Source organism: Mus musculus, chromosome 2, assembly GCF_000001635.26.
Source record: "Mus musculus strain C57BL/6J chromosome 2, GRCm38.p6 C57BL/6J".
Taxonomy (NCBI): Eukaryota; Metazoa; Chordata; class Mammalia; order Rodentia; family Muridae; genus Mus; species Mus musculus.
Window position 1 is genome coordinate 60,738,120 of NC_000068.7, and position 15,370 is coordinate 60,753,489.

Below are 15,370 nucleotides of genomic sequence, written 5' to 3' on the forward strand. Positions count from 1 at the left end.
AGCCTATGAGCTAAGGATGCTGAATCAGGGAGCCTGCCTTAGGGTTTTACTGCTATGAACAGACACCATGATGAAGGCAACAGGTTACAGGTTCAGAGGTTCTGTCCATTATCATCAAGGTGGGAGCATGGTAGTAGCATCCAGGCAGGCATGGTGCAGGAGGAACTAAGACTTCGAAAGACTTGTCTTACAGGCAGCTAGGACAAGGGTCTTTTTTTCCCCTTAAAGATGTATTTATTTATTATATACAAGTACACTGTAGCTGTCTTCAGACACACCAGAAGAGGGCATCAGATCTCATTACAGATGGTTGTGAGCCATCATGTGCTTGCTGGGATTTGAACTCAGGACCTTTGGAAAAGCAATCAGTGCTCTTAACCACTGAGAATCTCTCTAGCCCTAGGATAAGGGTCTTAAAGCTCACACCTACAGTGACAATCTACCTCCAAAAAGGCCACACCTACTCCAACAAGGCCACACCTTCAAATAGTGCCACTCCTTGGGCTAAGCATATTCAAACCACCACAGAGCCTAAATAAATCTTTACTCCTCAAACTACTACTCTGAGGTATTTGGTCCCCATCTGAGTCCATTTCCTGAGTATCTTGGCCGACAATTCCATGTTACAGTCTACCACAGTGGCTGGGGCTTGAGTCTGCAGTCAAGAAGCAAAAAGTTGAATGTGTGTTTACTACCCAGTTTCCTTTTTCCACTTACAGTCTAGGATCCCCTGCTTAGGAAATGATCCCACCTACAATTAAGAAGGGTCTTCCCACATCAATGAACATAATCAAGATAATCCCTCAGACATTCTCAGAGGCTAACTTTAATCTAGATAATCTCTCGCAGGTGTGCCTGGAGACTGATCTCCCAGGGAAGTCTAGAGTCTGATGAATTGACAATTAACAGGAACCATCACACAGTAACCAAAGAGCTAACTAATAGAGGTACCATTGTTTCAGAAACAAATGTGCACAGTGGTGAAGAAAAAACAATTTTCTATCCTTCCCTTTGAGGCGTGAGAATATAGAACAGTGGCAAAGTGCTAGCCTAGCATGCCCAAGGCTGTGGGTTCAACACCCAGTTCTATATAAATAAATAGACAAGCAAGATAGCCTTCTTCTAACCGTTTTCTCCATTTTATTTTTCACTGCAGGTATAATGTCATCATTCCTGGGGCAGAACCTCTGTTTCTGCAGAACTAAGTGCTTGGTTGTATATTCTAAAAATATCACAGATTCAAAAAGTCTGAAGGGTTTTACTCAGTAATATGGGGATGTGGTGCTTCCCTGGTGGGCTGGTCTGTTTTCTTTTGTCAGGGAACTCACATTTAGGGACAGCATAGGCAGCTTGTAAAAGGATCAAAATGAATGTCTGTGTCCCTGCAAGTAACACCAGATGTGGTAAGTGACGTCACTTGAATAAATGCAACTGCCAAGGCTGGGCCCAGTTCAGAGAAACCAACACTGACAGGAAACAACAGGGAGCCTGCGGCCCTCCTCAAATCTGAAGGGGAAAAGGGAAGAGCCCACAATGCATGAGGAAACTATGGCCAGTAGATGTGGCCGTGGTTACAGTTACTGTCTTAGCCATTTGGATTTCCAAAGCATGATGGCTTAAGTAATGGAGAGACTTACTTTCCTGAAGTTCTGCAGATCAAGGCTCAGGCAGGTTGGTTTCTTCTGAGGATTCTTTCAATATTGTCTTTACCCTGTGCCTTTGTGCAGTCTCCCACTGTGCTCTGTCTCTGGGCCCACATTTCCCAGTATTATATGGCCTCTGGCTACCTTACAGGATGGCCACGCCTATTGATTTTATTCTCACTCACTTGCCTATCTCCGGATGTCATAACATCCTGAAATAGCGGGGGCTAAGTACGCTTTTGGATGCAGCAATGTTCTGAGACACTAGGGATTCTGTTTCTGCTCGCGATCACATTCTCAGGCACCGGTGATTAGGTCCTATTTCCTGCTGCAGCCATATTCTGAGGTTCTGGCTATTAAATTCAGCATAGGAATGGGGTGAGGTATAGTTTAGTCCCTGACAGGGACACCTCTAATCTGTGGTCTACAGGGAGGGAGCCTGAACAATTGTATCTTAACGGATCATTCTCTTTCTTCTACTCAAATGGAAGACCAGAGGCAGTCTGGTTGTCTGATGGCGCTGTGAAAGTCAGCCTTCTGGGATGCAGAGAAAAAGGTACTTTGTAGAAGTACATAATGCGCATAGCATACAAGGTGGCTGCATTAGTTCCCTTTCTTGTAGAGACCAAAACAACTGAAGGAGAAGCTTATTTGGGTCACTGGTTGAGGGTTGACTACCAACACAGTGGGAAAGTCACGGTAGCAGAAGCCCGAGGTGTGTGGAGCAGGTGTGAAGCAGAGTCGTGGGTGTGGCTGTCCAGCCACCTTATTCCTCTCCCCTCCCATTCGGTCCTTTCAATGTAGCCTGTGGGATGCTCACATGCAGAGTGTGTTAACATTTATAATACGCACTCAAACAAATGCTCTGAATGGGTCTCAGTCAAGTTGAAGATGAAGCATCGTGGGCCAACATGGCTGAACTTACAAGGCATTTAGAAGTGTTATGAGGTATAGACATAGAAAGCGGGGGAACAGAATGCTCTGTGTGGGGTGATTGGCTCTGTGGGCTCTATAGTGTGAATATGGCAGGTAGCACCAACTCTGAGGAGAATCAGAGGAAGGTCAGGGGAAAATGTGCCTCCTATGGGTTAGGCAGTTTTTAAATCTTTCTTTTGGAGCATAGCTTCTAGAGTGTTCCCTGTTCATCCTTCTTAGCCAAGCATGTGCTGCATGACTCTGCAACACCCTGACCATAGGCTGAGGATCACAAGCAACATCCCAGAAGTCACAAATCCGGCTCCATAATGAAGAACCCGAATAGAAATAGACTATGAGTTCTGTGGCTTTGCTTGCTTGCTTGTTTGGTGTGTGTGTGTGTTTCAAGGTATAGCCTCTCAGTTCTACCTGGGGGAGCAGGAATCACTAAGCTACAATACAATACAAATCCCTCATGGTTGTTGTTGTTGTTGTTGTTGTTTTTTTTTTTTTTTTTTAGATCATTCAAACTCCTTTGGCTGGCAATTCTGGATGACCAGAACTTAAGTAGATGGCACATTTTATACTACAAGGTAGCAATTAATGTTAATTTAGATCACCATTTCTTGTTAAGAGTCTCTGATAACCTAATTGGAAGAAAGTATAATTATTGGTACACACATTGAGTTATTTTTAATATTTATTTGAAAGCCTGCAATTCATCAGACAGCTGTACACCACAGAACTGGAGGGGTGCAGCTCACGGGGTCACTGTAGTGTGTGTGTTCTGACTACTCTTGGGTAGATGACAGGACATAAGGAATCCTAAGAGCAGGGGCTCTTCTCCCCCTCAGGGGATGTACAGTTGCAGTGTAGATAGGTGACGGAACATTAGTGGGGACGGGATGGGAAAGTCACCAGGAGTAAGACATGGCTCCAATTTCCCTGAAAAGGAGGAAGACAAACGAGTATTGTCTGCTTCAAAACAATACCAGGCACACTCGATCCAGGCTCCCTCAACCTCCCTTGTTTCTGCTGGTGAGCCACGAGTTAAGAGCGAGGAGAACATTGCACCACCATATCCCAGCAGTGACATTAGAATATGCAGGCTCTATTTTGAATTTTAAGCCTGAGACTGGCTGAGCTACAGTTGCCACTGTCAGACTAGAAGGAGAGTTTCCCCAGGCCAGGGTTTGGGCTGGACAGTGAGCAGTAAGCTATTCTAGCTGTAGCCTGGTCAGCTCTTCTTCAGCTGTTGTGGCTGTCTGTGAGAGCTGTTGAGATATTAGCTGAGGTACGGAGGAACCTCTTAACCGGGAAGTTTATTCATGCTTAGCCAAACCTAGCCCCTTCTTTTTAGGAGTGGAAAGGATCTTTCATAGTACCCCTGCAGGGAGCAAGTATGTCTAAAACTCATTTATTCTCAGGTGTACCTTGGACGCAACACCTTCTCTCACCCCTCACACAAAGGCTAGCCCTCTTCCAGATATGGTTCTACATTGTAACTGCTCATCTTTACCAATCACTGGGCTCTTCTGTTCCACATATGCCCAAAAGAGGCATCTCTTGAAAGAAAGAGAAGTCCTGTGTCTAACCTTAAAACGAGTACTATTCTAAAGACATTTTACACACTCGTGTAAAACAGAAGCTAGGCACTGTGATCCAGCACTTGCACAATTAAGCCATGAATGCTATAGAAACGTGGGCACAGACACACTTGGAGATGTGTGCAAGCATGCTCATCACAGTGCATTTACAACAGCTTCAAACTGGAGAGAACCGCACACCTACCTACAAGAAAGTGGTACCCGGTGGAGTACTATGTAACAACAAAAAATAAGGTGTAGATATGCAATACATTTAACAAGAACAGTTTGTGGCAAGGGTGTGTGACATTCTAAGAAGCAGTGACATAAACAGCAAAGTGGTCTCCGAGCTAAGGAGAGGCCAGACCCCACTCGGGTGAGCTGGAGCAGGAGGTAGGACAAGGATACAAATGGCCAGAGTTGTACAGACAGCCAAGTAGGATCACAACCTGATCAGATGTAGTCCATTGAAGGCAAGTCACTATTCCCCATAGATGTTGACCAGCAACTCCAGAGGTTGTCCTCCACCCTCCACATTCACATCTGAAGAGACACACATGCATATTGCATACACACACACACAATAGACACAAAACCAAAAATAATTCTCAAGATCGGTTTTTACTCTTGCCCTCTCTCAGTTTAATGAGGTACAATTAAAATCTAAAAACTGTGTCTTAGTTAGGGTTTTGCTGCTGTGAAAAGACACCATGACCAAGGCAAGTCTTATAGGGACAATATTTAATTGGGGCTGGCTTACAGGTTCAGAGGTTCAGTCCATTTTCATCAAGGTGGGAGCATGGCAACATCCAGGCAGACACGGTGCAAGAGGAGCTGGGAGTTCTATGTCTTCATCTGAAGTCCACTAGAAGACTGGCTTCTAGGCAGCTAGGAGAAGGGTTTAAAGCGCATGCCCACAGTGACACACTTCCTCCAACAAGTCCACACCTCCTAATAATGCCACTCCCTGGGTCAAGCATATTTTAACTACCACAAACTGCAATATTAAAAAAAAAATAATGTTTAATCAAGTGGTTTAACTGGCGGGCCATGTCCCCAAGTGCCATGAAGCTGGTTCTGGAGAACTGGGAGGTTCAGGTCTCTCTGAAGATCAGTGTGGGACTTGGCTTTATGATGTCCAAAATGGCAGCTCCTTGTTGGTATCTTAGAAACACGACAGCTCCTTTAATGGAACTTAGCCACCAAAGCAGTTTGTTTGCTAGGTCACAGCTCTGGGAGCTGAGGGAATTGACTGCTCAGTGTATCTTCTCTCCCTCCTCTATTTTTCTTACACTTTCCAGTCTGGCAGGCCCCTTAGAACCACCCACCATTTTGTTCCGTTCTCTCTCTCTCCTTTGTGCTCCTATTCTTACTTTCCATTTCCTCTCAGTTTCCCAGTTACCTTTCCTGCTCATTAGCTGTCCCAACCTTTGCCATGTGTCACAGGACAGCGATGAGGAGATTTCAGGGGACCAGCTTAATCCAGAGGGCACTCATGTGACACTGTATGGTAGAGCCCCTCATAGCTGCCTGCTCTGGGTGATACAGGGCCACTTCCTTGCCAGACTGACCCCACAGTGGGAGGAGATGGAGCCTGAAGAATCCAGACTGAAACTTGTAACTTGGGAAGTAACCAAGATGGGAGACTAACTAGTTAGAGGAGGACTGATCGAATGGACAAGTTAACCAGGGATACCAGGTTTCTGCTTGTCAGAAATATAAACATGAAGGAAAGTGAATTCTATGGTGTTGTTTTGAAATTACTGGTATTTATGGTAAATCTGTGCTTTCCAATGTGTGTTTAGATTAAGGCAGGTGTGTAATTACGTGCATGTGCTCCCTCTGCACTGTCCAATGTCAAGAATTAGGAACAGTGACATGTTGGGAATAAACTCTACATGCCCAGATCTTAGCATGTAAAACCCAGGTTCTACTGAAAAGAGGTTGAGAGAGATAGATGATTCTAGCTGGAGTAGGGAGTGACCAGGGCAGACCAGAATGCAAGACAGTGTTTATAAACTGATCAGGTGTGCCTGAAAGACACACTAGCTGGTGGCACTGGCCAAACTCGGGATAATGTTGTACTAAAAGTGTAACCAGGGGCTGGAGAGATGGCTCAGCAGGTAAGAATACTGACTGCTCTTCTAAAGGTCCTGAGTTCAAATCCCAGCAACCACATGGTGGCTCACAACCATCTGTAATGAGATCTGCTACCCTCATCTGGGGTATCTGAAGACAGCTACAGTGTACATATATATATGTATGTGTGTGTGTATATATATATATATATATATATATATTTGTGTATGTATATGTATCTATATGTATGTATATGTATACATACATATATATATATGTATGTATTATTTGTTTTATATATATAAAATAAATCTTTTTAAAAAATGTAACAACTTACAACCCACTGAATAAAATAAGAGAACTTGAATCCCTATTCATCCAGATAAGGGAATGAGTAACAGGGTGAGAGTGTTTCCATGACTTCAAAGTACTTTCTCCAAGCTACTTTGTAACTGCCAAGTAGCAAAGGGTAACTGTATGGCACACTGGCTGGCAGATGTCACTGTGGCTATGTGAGAAGCAGGACATGCCTAGAAACAAAGCAAGCTGACATCATGCTTTCTTGACGGAAGCCAGCTTTACTCGGTGGTAATCCTGCCAGCGGCAGATGACCCAGAAATGTCAGATACCAATTGGAGGATATGTCCCCAAATAACTGGTTTATAATCCTCAATTGTATTGAAGTCATGAAAGTCAAGGACAGATGAGCTACTTCATACTGAGAGAAAATAAAAACGGGACAATTGAGTGCATTGTGGGATTTCCAGCTGCATCTTTTTGCAACAAAGAACAACTCGAGACTCATTGATGGAACCTGACTGTGGTCGGAGGGCTTATCTGTGGTAACATTACTTACCTTATTTTCATAGTTGAATTGTGATCATACAGAATTGTCCTTTGTGTGGTGTCGTAAGCCGGTATTTTTCTTTCAAACAGATCAGAGAAGATCTTTGTACTGTATTTGGCATTTAAAAATAATCTAAATATTTACTTCATCAAATGTCTTCCCAATGGGGACACACATTATAGAAAACAGACATTTCTTGTTAATTTAGGAGAAGGAATGAGGACTAATGTTAACAGCATTTGACCGTAGGCCATTCAGGACCCTGTGTTTCCTGTCCTCAGTTCTCAAGGGTCTGCCGGCTGGCAAACCAGGGATGCACTATCATTTCTGAGAATCCTCGGAAAAGGTACCGTGTAAGGAAACAGAAGTTACTGTTTGCTTGTTCTCCAGTGTGCTGGCTATGGAAAAGGCCTCTTACCCAAATGTGCAATCTAGTGACAGCCTTGAACTGTTTCTGGTGAAGCAGAGTAGACAGTGTCCTGAGAGTAGCTTAAAATGCTCTGTAAGCCACTAGAGGTATTGTGATCTCATGCACACTCTCAGTGTGAGTGTCAAGCAAGAGAAAGGAGCTCTAAGAGGGATGAAGTACATGGGCTAAGAGCCTTTGACTGGAACATAATTCAGCACACCGGTTAAGAGTCTATAGCATCTCAAAATCACTTGCAGAGAACAGTCCTTTGCCGTACCCAAGAAGAAACCACCTATTCAATGAACAGATATTCAAGAACCATTACAGATATCGGCTGATTCATAATCTGTAATTGAGGACAAATGATAGCTGGTTAAAAAAAATTCAGAATGCTGTATAGAAAGCATCTGATATGCTACTCGATTAAATACACAAATAGGAGACAACATAACGCCTTCTTGTTACATCAGTGGCTTCAGACCAGGAGCAGCATAGCAATGCCCACTCTCGGGACTTCTGCTCCAAGCCTCACTTGGGCAAGGGCAGAGCTGAGGTAGGTGTTTGTACCTGTCACAAGGTCTAGAAAGCAGTGAACGCTCTGGAGTAGTTCTTATCAGAGATGAGGAATAGGTTGGTGTGTCAGAGCTTCTCAGGAGAAATGCTGTGGTCCTTCACAGATCTCCCAAACTTCTTACATAGCTCTTGATTTTGTTACTTGACATTGCCACATCAAGACGATAAACTTACCATTTCTCCCTCAAGGAACAATTCATTCGAGATCATGTCATGTTACCTTGCTTTCCAATGTGTTATACAGTATCTTAAGGAAAAAAAAATATTTTTATGTCTATTTGGGTGCCTACAGAGACTGGTAGAGGGCACTGAATCTGGAGTTACAGGTGGTCATGGGCTTCCTGGGTATTGGGAGCCAAAGTTGGATCCTCTGGAAGAGCTGCTCCAGTCTTAACGAATGGGCCATCTCTCCTGCATTTGCATAATAATTTGCATAGTTTTAGACATAAATAAAAATGTTCCACAGGCCTTTCCATAAGGTCTTTATCCACTAAGCACTCTGAAATACAGTCTCAACTTTCATACTTAAATATTTCATACTTAAGGTTGTATTGTACCTACAATTCTGTACTCAACACCTTGGCATGAGTACTCTTCTGGTCACCAAAGTTCTCGCTTCATATTTCAAGAATCTATCATGCTCCCAATTAGTCAGGAAGGAAACTGTTGTGAGTCTTTGGATGGAGCAGGGCAGGGGGCGATCCTGGTGACCTAGTGACTGCTGTCAGTTGAGGTACATGGGGGCGGCGAGCTGCTGGGGTGGAGTGTGCAGCCAGCAGTAAGGGGAAGAGATAAAACTGAGCTTCTCTGGGATGTTCAACCCAGAGAAGTACAGCGCTGTTGAGTGACAGTTGCTCACTTCAGACTGACTTCTTCTGGAACAGGATTCTGGCTTATTCCAGTTGGCAGAACCAACACTAGGAGGTGAAATGGCAAGAGTCTCCACTTGGCAAGAAGATGTGAAGGCTGTTAGAGATACTCTGTGAAGTGTGGGGAAGCATCATTAGAGGAACAAGCAGCAGAACAGCTTTAGGGGCACCAAAGGGTGGGGTATGTCTATTCTTCTTTATGTTCTGTGCCCATGTGAATGATCAAGTCTTCACATTTTAGAATAATAATAATAGCACTACTGTGTGTGTTTAAGCCAATGCCACCTGCTTTTAATTCGGAGCAGCTAGGGAGACCTAATGGTACTTTGTGCCTAGCTATGTGCTTGCCAGCTCTTTGGCTTTTGCTGTTCCGTGGCCACCTCTGGCCTTAGAAATCCCACCAAAGTCACTCTGCAGTCTAAGCAACAAAGCCCACAATGTGGGTGCTTGCTCCCATCTCTATGATTAATACGACTATTTGGGGTCTTCCGTTGAAGCCCAAATTTGAGCAGGACATGCTCTGAGACATTCAACACTCTCTGGCAGTTGGCCTTGAAGTTCGTACTGCCTCTGGTCTCTTTCTGGGCTCACACTGAAGGTTGAATAATAAAATCCTCCCTCTAGTGGCTCCAGCTCAAACATGATCTTATCTTACAGAGATGGAGCTCTAGTGCCTGAGACACTCTGGAGCCCATGAGTAAGATTCAAATTCCACTGCTGAGCACTTGATCCCCCAGAAGGCTATGCACGCACACCTCCTGGCTGTGCCAGTGACCCCAGATACTGATGATCCTGACCAGTGCACAGCAGCCAGCCACAGAGCACATGGTCACCACCCTGTCCCCAGCCATGGCTGAAGATGCTGATCTCACTGCTTTGGTATTTAAGAAACCGCTTAGCTTTCTTCAAACCCAAGTTCTGATTCTTCTGCCCTCCCCCAACTACTGGATACATTAGGCTTTTTGTGGAAAGGGGAAGAGGGAGAGTGTGATAGGCTGATGATCTCTGTAGCAATGTTTCTGGGTCTGTCTCTTTTGGGCTGTGCAGACGGGGAGAAGCTACTTACTGTTGGTTGTGTGTCCAAATTTAAACAGTCCCTAAGGGGCTAGGGAGCCTCACCTTTCTCCCACTGATATTGTATTTGTGCTCCCTTGGACATACAGAGGGCCTTCACTCATCAAGTCAAGGATGCTGGGGTACCGGGACTCTAGCACTCTGCAATGCCACCAAAGGCAGCAAGCACACACTAGAGAACTGTTGTATCCATACTTTTCCTTTTTCCAACCCACAGTTCAACCTTTCCACTTTGCCGACTAGAAGGTAATTTTGACACAAGCTAACCTCCCAGCAAACTTTGGCTTATCCACAGAAGTGCTGCCCCTTGTCTTTGTATACTAAGTCAACATGTAACTACGTCAAGTTCCATGTACATAGGTGTTCCTAAACTCCTGGAAATGGCTAGCCCATGTCCATCATTCTGCATGAGAATTAGAGAGTCCTCAATGAAATATTTAAGGGAAAAATACCTCTGCATTGCACATGCATGGACTATCTTCCTGTCATTATGAACGTTACAATATAACTGTTATTAGACAGCATTTTGTTGCATTAGGCATCACACAAGATCTAGCAATGACTCAAACTATATAGGCAGTTATATGCAAATATTTATTTATTCATTCATTTAATTTATGAGTACACTGTAGCTCTCTTCCATTACACCACAAGAGGGCCTCAGATCCCATTACAGATGTTGTGAGCCACCATGTGGTTGCTGGGGACTGAACTCAGGATCTCTGGGAAGAACAGTCAGTGCTCTTAACCACTGAACCATCTCTAGCCCCCACAAATTTATTACTTAAGGGACTTAAGTATGTGTGGATCTTGGCATCTATGGAGTCTTAGGACCCATACCCCCTGTGGATACCAAGGGATGACTGTCTAATGTAGTCAGTTGGATACACAGGGAACGTGAGACCTTATTAGGTTAACAAAGCTTACGATGCCATGCAACTTAGTGATTCCTCTGGCTTCTGCTGTTATTCATAGGGAAGGGCACATAGGTATGTAGTTAGTAAGCGTGGTGGCATCTATTCCTTAAGTTCCGAAATGCCCTTTTTGTCTGAAGCCATGCTCCGCCTGGGATGTGGCATCCTTTGTCTCTGAAGCATTGCTCAGCATCAAGGGGACATATTTCCTCTGCTCAAGAAGCCATCAAGAACTGGGTATAGGGTTTCTCAGCTGTTCCAAGTAAAGGGATCTACATGTCTCTTACCTAATTCAGACAGCACGCCACGGACCTCAGGAGTCATTCAGAAACGAGGGCCTGCGGGACGGTGCAGCGAGCTGACTGAATTTGATCTCTAGGGTCACACGGCAGAGACAGAACTTAACTTACACAAGTTGTCCCCTGACTCCCAAGTGTGCACTGTGGTTTATGAGCAGCCTTCCATCAAACATACACAGAGCAACTGAACAACTGAAAATAAGAAATGTAGTGGGAATTCTACCCTCCACTCTGGTCGAGTCAACTATATGGACAGTACCATATGAACTCCATTAAAACATTTACTCTACTTTGGGTAGGTGTCAATTTTTGGTATTATATGCCTTCAATAAAGCAAGTCAGGGAGGGAAAAGAGAGGTCCCATCCCCATCCCCCAAGTGCATCATGGGTGCCTCCAATTGTGAACAAAGAACCCACTTTTAAAAGGCTGTGGTTTAATATAAGGTTATTTTGACATATTAGTGCTGGCTGCAAATAGGAAAATGTCTTTATTTTGTTCCAAGCAATGGGTAATTAATGCAAGAGCACCACCTAGGATGTCTGAGGCCAAGGACTGTTGCCAATACCACAAAAGAACCAGAAGCTCCAAAGCAGACCATGAGTGGGGTAGTTCGGGCTGGACTTAGGGCCAGGTGATATGTAATAGATATCTAAGGTCATAGCACAGATTTAAACAAGTAGCAACACAGGAGTGGAAAGGTTTCTTATTTTTTTTCAAGAAAATGGAATTTTCTGTCCATATGGAATCTGACCTAATTTTCAACTCAATTCTGAACCAGCCTACTGAGCTGACGAGCGAGGTCAGAGGTGAGGTGACATTTTGATGTGTGACTTCCATCTACTTTCAAAAAACCGACAGGAAGAAGAAAGTTTCAGATGTTTTTATTCAAAGGTTCTCAAAAGAAATAAAACAGAAAAAGCTAACAATCTGATCAAATGTACAGTTCAAAAATGTCTTTTGGCGTTTAACAAGTCCTAGGAAAGAAAACTACAGAGTCATCTTGAACCGGTAAATAAGTCACCACTGGCAAGTATGTAGCACTAGTAGAACAAAAATAAAAAATTAACTCTCTTGATCATATAGATATCTCTATGAAAATCTTTTTTTTCAATCTGTACAAAAGGTCTTTCTTCATAAATTAATTTTTTTTATAATTTAATGGCTGTCTACTATGTGATGTTTAACTGACATTTTTTTTCTTTTATATGTACAGAGGTTGTTTCCCAAATCTGACCCAGACGAGTATGGCACTTAGTTCAGACATACCTAGCAGCAGATCTCCCCTCCCCTACTGACTGAGCTATCAACTTTCTGTCTTAACTAATGGAAAAAAATATCAAGTAGTGAGAGTCTTGGGCTGATCAACATACTCGATCCACGGAGGGTGTGCTGCCTTCAGTCTGGACTTCACAAAGCACAAGTTTTAGGGAGCATAAAACCAATAATACCACAACTTAAAAAAAACAAAAACAGAAACAAAACCAAAACCAAGAACAAGAACAAAAACAAAAAACCCCACATTTCTCTTATGACTATGTAATTTTCACTAGAATCTACACTTTCAGAGCAGCAAGGATTTTTGAAACTATGAAATGTCGCTGACATCTATCATCAAATACAAGCAATAAAATTTAAGAACTAAAAAATACTCAAAAGAAGTAACTGCTTAGCCCTAGCTCCTGAGCTAGGAGGATTTGGTCGGTGGAAACAGGGAGGGCCAGCAACCTGTCCCAGCACAAAAGAAAAATAGCCTCTGAGGTAGATAACTGATCACGTACAGCTGACCAGACAAGTACACAGTTTTGGAAGACAACTTAATTCACCATTGCTTTTGAAAACGTATGCAACTGCCTTAATAAAAAAGAGTGTTAATAACAGTGAGTTATCTTGTATGTACTAAAGTAGAAATAACTGTATTTATGAATCAGGAATTTCATAGTTTCAAAGTTGGTTTTCTTTCCACGCAAACACCTGTAGTGATGACGTCAGAGGGCGGCACTGCCTGGATTCAAATCTTCCTTCATGCTTGCTTTTTTTTTTTTTTTTTTTTAATTTTTAAATTTTTTAAATTTTGTCTCTGTGAGTCCATACATCAGTTAAAATTATAAAACCTAATGCGAAGGTACAAAAAAGGCACATTCTCCTAACCGCAAACTGGTCCGGCAAAAAAGAAAGGACAGACAGGATGTGACGCTGAGATAGGTGGAGCTGCTGGCTACTGGCTCGTCGGTCTTTGGTGAAGTTACCTTTAAAAGTGCCAAGTCATTTGTTTGTTTGTTTGTTTAGTTTTTCAAATTTACCTAATAGAGAATGAGAGTGAGAGAGGGGTGGGGGGAAGAGAGAGAGGGGGGTGGGGAGAAGGAGAGAGAGAGAGAGAGCTCGTAGCCAATCGTTTTCCTTCTGGTCATATCTCAGCTTAGGTTTGAAGAGAAATCCTTACTTTTAGCTTTCACCATCTAGTTTCAACAGCAACCCCATTTTCCCCCCCGCCATCGGTTTCTCAGATCTCAAGCGTGGTTCTCTTTCTAAAGCACTATGTTAGTATAAAGGACAAAACATTCGGTGACTCCCCTCCCCCGCCCCCCGCCCCCGCCCCATCCCCGCAGCTACCTACACTAAACCTAGAACATCGTTAAGTTTTATTTTTTTTTCTTCCTGAAAAAAAGGCAAAAAAGACTTTACATTGCATCATACAGCAGATATCCTAAATCAGTCACACTATTAGGGGAAACTGTTAGTGTACAGCCTTATAAACAATTTACCCTATTAAAAGTCCCCCCAGTCAGAAAATGTGTTTCACACAAAACAGTTTTCCCTCCTTGCACTTCACTACCTTACACGCTATGTGAAAAATCATTAAAAACACCTACTACATATTTAAAAAAGCCAAAATTTCAGCAACTTTTATTGACTACCTTTTAAAAGCCCTAGGCTGCTGCTTACAAGGTGCACTAGACCAGCCCATTTGGTCAAAGCATTCTACATCATTAGGTTGAACTAACTTTACTGAAACAGCTACAGCATCAAAAGAGTTAAGGCAAATTGGAATTCATAGAAAAGGATAAGACACTTCACACTACGTCGAAAGAAAAAAACGGAGAGCTAAGCAAAGACAGTGAGGCCAACACTGAGTTACTGCGACACTCGCAAGCACGGGACACCATGGGTGAAGTCGGACAATTGAAACTTCAGAAAGCCCATTTCATACAGCTGAAAAAAAAAAGACAAATTAAACACAAAATGAACAAAACCACAAAAATCCGGTCATGCACTTGGATAAGTCTTCGTGGTCTTTGTGCATACCCAGAAAATTGAAGTTTTCTTTTTCTCTTTTTTTTTCTTTTTCTTTTTTTGCATCATTATATTTGATAAAAATCTTTGATTTTTTTTCCGTTTTTTTTTTTTTTTTTCGTTTTGTTTTTGTTTTTTACTAAAATAAACCTGTTCAGGGGAACAGCTACTAGATGAATTTAAGGGTTTTATGCACCTTATAGAACTTATAGCAAAAATAGTTTTAGTTGATTTCATTATAAATAACGTTTTCAAGAACCTGTGCAAAACTGTCAATAATTTCCTAAAGCACAATTGATCAGAAAAATCCATGATTGTTCAGCCTTCACACCCTTCTTCAGGTAAGAACTCCCTTCGGTACATCTGGAAAAGAAAGATAAAAGACCAATGTCTTTGCTGATTTAATAACCAAGTGGCAGTGCTTCGTCATCTTTTGTCTTAAAGAGATGAAGGCTGTGTGCCCATCCACGGTACCAGACGAAGGGACATAAACTGGGGACCTGGGGACTGCTTTCAATTTCTTGAGTCTACCTTTCAAATTTGGGACTTGCAAAATAGTTCCTTCCTCAAGGGAGTCCCAGCCAACTCCACATGGGTCTCAAAGGGTGACTTGGTGAGATCAACAAACAACACATACTGTTTGTTACCAGACAATCCAGCAGCTGGATTACGTATAGTTGTTTGACTAAGATACGCGTGACAGAGTGAAGTTTGAAATGTGTGACTCCAGTGAGAGCTGGTAATGTCATCTTTTGCTCCAAGGAGGCTAATAATCTGAATTCATAGCCGAGATGTTGCTGACCTTGTGAGACTTGATTAGGCAACATCTTAACGCTTTATCTTCCTTAGTCAGTATTTAAGCAATGTGAT

At 42.8% G+C, this 15,370-nt stretch overlaps 1 protein-coding gene across 10 annotated transcripts in view; it reads right to left on the bottom strand.

Moving 5' to 3' along the window:
• Positions 1–12,073: 12,073 nt before the first annotated feature.
• Positions 12,074–15,370, bottom strand: part of Rbms1 (RNA binding motif, single stranded interacting protein 1) — a 213,688-nt gene continuing 210,391 nt past the window's right edge. For 7 of the 10 annotated variants that reach the window (XM_006499940.2, XM_030251908.1, XM_017319146.1 and 4 more), the window contains one exon: positions 12,074–14,863. Coding sequence is in view for 4 of the 10 variants with exons in the window: in XM_030251908.1 (XP_030107768.1) it covers positions 14,819–14,863 (45 nt within the window). In the remaining 6 variants the exon portion in view is untranslated. The remainder of the gene's footprint in view (positions 14,864–15,370) is intronic. The other 3 variants (NM_020296.2, NM_001141931.1, NM_001141932.1) reach the window with 1 other exon arrangement.